Source organism: Glossina fuscipes, unplaced genomic scaffold (assembly GCF_014805625.2).
Source record: "Glossina fuscipes isolate IAEA_lab_2018 unplaced genomic scaffold, Yale_Gfus_2 1, whole genome shotgun sequence".
NCBI classification, from domain to species: Eukaryota; Metazoa; Arthropoda; class Insecta; order Diptera; family Glossinidae; genus Glossina; species Glossina fuscipes.
The window spans coordinates 41,496,254-41,503,350 of record NW_023998415.1 but is presented as its reverse complement, the minus strand read 5'-3'; the positions used below and the strand labels follow the sequence as shown (position 1 = coordinate 41,503,350).

General features: G+C 30.5%; 1 protein-coding gene across 9 annotated transcripts in view; it reads left to right on the top strand.

The window, feature by feature from the left end:
• Window positions 1–4,967, top strand: part of LOC119645116 (protein alan shepard-like) — a 202,489-nt gene extending 197,522 nt beyond the window's left edge. For 7 of the 9 annotated variants that reach the window (XM_038045035.1, XM_038045036.1, XM_038045039.1 and 4 more), the window contains 7 exons: window positions 30–88; window positions 423–547; window positions 2,941–3,082; window positions 3,170–3,546; window positions 3,660–3,815; window positions 3,901–4,071; window positions 4,340–4,967. In XM_038045035.1, coding sequence (XP_037900963.1) covers window positions 30–88; window positions 423–547; window positions 2,941–3,082; window positions 3,170–3,546; window positions 3,660–3,815; window positions 3,901–4,053 — 1,012 coding nt within the window. In that variant the 3' untranslated portion in view covers window positions 4,054–4,071; window positions 4,340–4,967. The remainder of the gene's footprint in view (window positions 1–29; window positions 89–422; window positions 548–2,940; window positions 3,083–3,169; window positions 3,547–3,659; window positions 3,816–3,900; window positions 4,072–4,339) is intronic. The other 2 variants (XM_038045041.1, XM_038045040.1) reach the window with 2 other exon arrangements.
• Window positions 4,968–7,097: the final 2,130 nt, after the last annotated feature.

Sequence of the window (7,097 nt, the reverse complement as noted above, 5' to 3'; positions counted from 1 at the left end):
TACATCTTTTATCTCTTTTTATTTTACAGATACGGTAACATTATATCAGCCAAAGCTATATTTGATAAAACCACAAAAAAATGTAAAGGTACGTAAATGAATTAAGGGAATATTATGAGAGATATTCGCCTGCTTAGTTCTCCTTCCAATCTATCTTGTTCCGATTTATTGGTCTTTAACATAATTATCATCAACAATCCCTCCCATCAATTAAAGAGAAATTATAACTTTTTTTTCAGTTAACAATTTATTTTTCATTTGAATTTTTACATTCTCAAAATTTTCATATATATTTGTGCGACAAACAGATTTTCTATTTTACTTCATATATTGTCTCTTTCTCTTTTATTTTTTTTTTTCTTCTTCTCGTTTTGTTTGTTGTTCATCTTGTGCTTTTCCATAATTACACATGTTCGTTACAGGTTATGGTTTCGTAGATTTTGAGACACCAGCATATGCTGACAATGCTGTTAAAGCCTTGCAGGCTAAAGGCATTAAAGCACAAATGGCAAAAGTGGGTGTTTGGGTGCTACTTAGGCCGGCCATTGTACGTTTTGAGTTTTTGAGTTTGCATGCAAGTATATAATTATATATACGTATATATACACACACTTACACAAAGGACATATAAATATATACTATATATTTATATATATATATATATATATATGTATGTACATATAGTTACATCTTGAAATTGGTAGAAAAAGTAAAATGAAAAACAAAAATTTAAAAAAAAAGGGAGAAAAAGGAGAAGAGAAACAAATTTAAAACAACAAAAAATCATTAAATCCTTTGATAAATATATTTGAGCCCAGAAGACCGATTGCGAAACTGGACAGGAATACAGATTCTAATGTTAAAAATTATTTTGTTTAAGAAAGATTTGATCAGGTATTCTTTAATATTCAACTTTATGTAGATCTGTGAACACCACTTTCGTAGAATCCATATTATATCCACCACTAAGGACGGACATATACTAATTGTATAATTATTATTATTATTATTATTATTTTATTTTTTATATATCATATTCAATAATTCAGCAGCAGAATCAAAATATGAAGCATTCTGAGTTAATTTCGCGATGTCCGCTTGTCCGTTACTTCATTGACATTTATAACATTTTACGAATAGAGACAATTATTCGACCCGTGTGTTTTCTACATTTTATTTAGCTCGAAAAAAAATGTAAAAGTTTACAAACGGATAGAATTCGTACATACACACACACACGCACACACCCACACACACACATATAAACACGTATTATGATTGAAGACTTGAAAGAAAATCGACAGCCGCAATGTTTTTTTTTTTGGCCAAACTGTAGACGCTAAGGCATCTAAACGAAAACATATACCTTAGGTGGTGGCTATCGAAGATTCGTCACAAGGTGAATAATATACAAGTTTATTTATTTCCTATTCTAGGTTTCTTATTAATTTTTTTTTTTTTTTTTTTTTTTTTTTTGTTTATTGTGGAAACTTTTCTAATGTAGTAGATATTACTTAGAATTTCTTATTTCTATAGCTATTTATATGTATATATATGTGTAAGCATTTAAAGTAATTCTCTTTTCATTATGCGTTGAACGACGACAATACATATGTACATTTATATATAAAGTTTTATATCTAGTTATGTATACGCATATATACACATGTCTGCGTCATAGTTAGAAATAATATTTGAAAATTAATTTGTCAATAACAAATAGATTGCAAGAAGATTGAATTACCTTGGCTGCGGTATTACGTTCAATGCCATGATAAATTTGCTTGCAAAACTGCCCACCCACTATAGGCCCTAATACAACATCGAGCATATGATGCAATGGTCGACGCCGACGATTAGATCCAATTGCCGTCAAAACTTAAAAACATAATCAAGCAAACAAAGGGAATGAAACTGCAAACTGCAAGCCAATTGGGTACTTACATGTCGTCCGTAATTCTTATACGGACGCGACGTGCAGAAATACAATATTATTTTGGGGGGAAATCGTATACATAACTAATATACTAAAGATCGAACTTGTCCCGGATCAGATTTGACTTAAGAGTATAAATACGTTGTGTACGTTGGACACTTTCTTAATAAATATATATAAACGTTAGCATTTTCTGACAATCGACTGTTACTGCATTTTTTGAGAGCAGTATATTCTGTTCGTTTATTGATCTATCCCTCAAGGTCGCGTTTGTAGTTAGAACTCTGAAAGAAGCCCAAAAAGTCAAAGTATAATAGTAATAATAATAATAATAAAAATAATAAAAATAATAATTATAATATAAATGAAATACATATAATATAATCAAAAAAAAAAAAAAAAAAATTTATATAGAAAATTTAGTTGTTCTTTTTATTAAGAAATATTAGATAGAATTTCCTTTCAATATATAACATTATAATATAATATTATAGTTAATAAATAATAATTAACTTATTTTCAATTTTATTTTCCATAATTAGCTTATCTTAATATAGTAGAGTATTGTTTAGTTATGTTATTAACATTTTTGTTGACTTTTTTTTAAAATAGGTAGCGTTTCAAAATACATAGAATAGACATGGACCGGCCTTTAGAAATAAAATAAAAAACTTTGTAAAAGCCATTAAAAACAATGTAAAAGTAGTGAAGATATATATTACGCTAAACCTTAATACGATCCAAAAAAAGTTTATTAATATTTTCCAACATATTTTCTGCACATATGCTCTCATACACATTCACGCGGCAACATATAAATCTCTACTCACACATGCGCACATACACATACATATACGTACACGCACGTACACGTATATATATATATATATATATATATATATACATATATACATATATATATATATATATACATATATACATATATAAATACGTACACATCCGGTTACAACTGTGCTTTCACGTCAATTGGATGAATTGGACAGCAACAAGAACAGGATCCAACCAATTTGTATATTACAAATTTGCCGCCATACTTTAAAGAGACTGATTTAGAGAAAATGTTATCAAAATATGGACATGTGGTGTCTACAAAAATATTATTTGATGCTCAAATGAATTCAAGAGGTACGTAATATGCAGAAAGAAGTCATATACGGATATGGATATTACGTACGATTGGAATTTAACATAATTGAGCTTAATTTAATTTAGGAGTGGGTTTTGCGCGTATGGAAAGCCGCGAGAAATGTGAACAGATTATACAGATTTTACATGGTACTACAATACCGGGAGCGAATGAACCGCTGGCGGTGAAATTTGCCGATAGCTGTTCGTCAGCAAAAAAGAATTTACTGAAATCACGTGATCCGAATGCTCGGTCCCGTTTGGATATCTCGACGGCTACAGGTATGGAAAGTATAGCGGTTACCCCTGATCCAGGGTCACAACAAAATGGTACAACAACTACTACAGCATATACACGATTTGGTACACCCCAAATAGGTAGCTATCCACTGGCCAGTTCACCTTGGATACCCGGCTATATGATGACAACCACTCAACCGACTACTACGGGCTTTGAAAATCAGGTTTGTTATCGGCTGCTATAGGAAACTACAATATGGATATTTTGTGGGGCAGTGTGATGTTGTTGTTCTTTTCTTTCTTTATTTCTTTCTTTCTTATCCCCTATCTTTTCAAGTATTTACAATTGGCATCGTCGCCTCAACATTTGAGTATGTCACCATATAAGCCAGCTGATATGGTTAATCCATTGCAGGCACAAAATTTTTATTTAAATGGCTCGGAACCGGTTATGCCATATGGTGCCATGTTTCCGCCAATGGGTCCTTTACAGGTAGTTCAATTAAAAATTGTCTTATAAATTGGAATGAATAACAATTTTTTATGATCTTTTTTACTTATTTCGTTTTTCTTTCTAGTATATAAGTCCCACATATCCTTATTACGCTCCAGCTCCACCTATTATACCCACTATACCTTTAACAGATTCTACAGATCAAAGTTTAAGCACTGCAGCCTCACCCAACGGCAACGCCTATACGCAGTTCTTGCATCCTTTGGCTCCTAAGTAAAACAGTTTCTAGAATAAGGTGAATATTGTAAAGATTAATTTTCCGTCGAAGCTTTGATTCGCGTTTCAAGCATAACTATACTGCTCTTCTTGAGCGTTCTTAGATCGGTCAACTATCAACTGGCTTCGGTACTTTACATTTTGTACCGTTACGAAGCTTGTAGGTTTGGCTTAAAGAGAGAGAGAGAGAGAGAGTGGCGGAGTTTCCGAATAACGCTGAACAGAATTGAATTACACTCGTTTTGAATAATTTTTTCTTTCTTTTTTTTCTACTTTCAATTTCTTAGTATGCAACCCTTCTCTCTCAAAAGCTTAAAAAATGAATTTCGGTTTCTTCAATTATTGCTTAATTGCGAAACAAGAAAGAAGAATAATGAGAAGCTGAGAACTGAAGAGAAGAGAAATCTTTGCGCTTTTGAAGAGCCAACCAACGATGTCTATGTAACATCCGTGCAATAGAAACGTTGGAATGGAAGACTTTGATTGTTTTTGGCTTTTTTTTTAAAAAAATTTTTTTTTTTAACAAAAAAAAAAAAAAAAAAAAAAAAAAAAAAAACAGAATAATTTTTTTGGTTTTTTTTTTTCCACTGCAAGCCAAATAATCTATGGCAACGCTTTTAAATTGTCAGTGTATATGTGTGTGTGTGTAGCTTGATGATAATAGCATGATAACCCAACCAACATTTTCGATACGATTGAGATCACAGACTATCTCAAGATTAATAAATGGAAACCACAACAAAAATAACAACAACAGAAACAAAAAGGCTAAGTAACAGAAACCTCTTTGTATTTGCTGATCGTTTAAGTGATGGCATCGTAGTTTAAAGACAAAGAAAGTGTTTTTTATAAAATTTTAAGCTACACTTAAGATTTAAGAAATTTGAAAAACAAAAAAGAAAAATTTAAGAAAACATGTGCTTTCTTTAAGAAGCCAACATTTTTTTTTTTTTATTTAATTATTATTATTATTAAATGTAGTTGGGATTCCAAATGTAGATTGTTTATTATATATACATACTTATATACATAAAGATTTTTTTCTTTTTTTCTATAAACTCTATTAAAACTATTTTTGTAAAATTTTCCATAAACAAAGCAAAAAAAAAAAAAAAATCAAAAAAAAGAAAATAACCAGTAGTTCTTCAAGTAATTGAAACGAAAAAAAAAAAAAAAAAAAAAAAAAAAATAAAACAAATGGAAAACCGCATTAGTAGTAGTAATGAAAAGAAATTAGTATAAGAAGTAGGCGAAGAAACTGGCGGGAAAAGGAAAGGAAAATATTTGTGTGCGAAGAATGTGTTATTTTGAATAGAAGTTGAAAATGAAGAAAAAAAAAACAAAAAAAAAAACAAAAAACAAAAACATGAGAAAATAAAGCAAATAAAAGCACGGAGAAATTTGAAATATTTTTAAAGTACTGAAGGGAAACGAAGAAAAACAAATTTGAAAGAGTTTTCATTTTTGGATAACGTTCAGAACAATCGTAAAAAGGTAAGCAAACAAATCAAAAGTGCTTCTCATAATTTGGTAAAAGTTAAAGCAATGGTACAATTTTCAATCGTTTTTTTAATGTGGTCGTCTGGATTATCTTCGTTAAGCCTTTCACAAAAATTAAAATAAATCTTGTGTGTTATTCGAAATTCTCGAAACGAGAACACTTACTAAATTTGATTTAATTAGTAATTTCCTTTCCTATTATCAATCATAGACTTGATTACGGAGTCTCCTAATACGATGCTCAATTTTGACTGTCGCTTGCATATTAAATTAAATGAAACTAAAACGCATGTTCAGAAGAATAGAAACACTGTTTGTAAAGTAGAGGAGTAGAGAATGTTTGATCTATGACATAAAGTATAAATGTAATGTGAACTTTGCTTACCAACGATAATGCTCTATCTAACATGTTTGCTGTAAGTGATCTTCAAACTACTATTCATTTTAATCAACTAATCTAGCGCGGACGTTGCTCGACTCCATTCAATTCTTAATGATTTCAAAAATGAAAGCAATTTTGCCTTGACTTGAAATAAAATTGGTCATGTTGTTCTACAATTCCATGTTTCAGGAGGTACATTCTTCTCAAGACGATTTTCACCATTTGCCTTTGAGATGCGTAAAAACACATTAAAATGGAGTACAGGTAACAAAAACAGGTGTGGGCCACAAGAAAAAAAAAAAAAAGAAAAAAAATGTTTGGTTATCTTCTAAAATTGGCGAGTGTTTGCGTCGGGTTCTAATCACCTGACCAAGGGCTCTACTTTCAGGAAAATTGCATTTTTTTCTTCGAAATCACGCCTTCCTTTGTTATGTTATGTACGCAAGAAGGGAAATGCGTAAATAAATACTACAAGAGGTATTCAAAATCGATACAAGTAAATAAATAAATGCACATATCTCATGGAAATCTCTTTTTGTCAAAAAAATATTGAGCCCTATAATTGGCAAAACGGTTGTGAAAATTTTATGTAACGACCAAATATTATAAAAAGACAGGTGCAAACATGTCAGCAAGTTATTTATGCAAGTGTTCGCTTGCTGGTAGAACGCTTTAGTGGACTTGATCTGCATCCGATGCTTTTTGAAAATTAAATATTATAATTATTGTTCTACGTCTACTTCAAATAAAGAAAAGAAAAAAAACCTGGTATGTCAATGTAAATCACCAGCAAAATCGATTCATTGAATTATTAACCCCCTGATATTGAAAGATTTTCTCTTTATATTATTTTTAGACACATAGTGCAAGTTAATTTAACATAAGCGCAAACATATTTAACCGAATCTGTAAACTCGTCTTTAAAAGAGAACATCAGCTATTATGTTTTAACAGAAGATATTAAGCATACAAAAACATTTCAAGGCAATCTTAAGCGTAGTTATAAGTATGTGCATCAACTAAATGTATGTGCAGCTATATGAGACATATAACATAATGTATTGTTTAATTTGAGGAAAGTTCTTTATTCTAACGCTACGGTATGAATAGTTGAGTACACGTTACCCTGCTGCAATAGTCGACGTATGTTATGCGAAAAACAA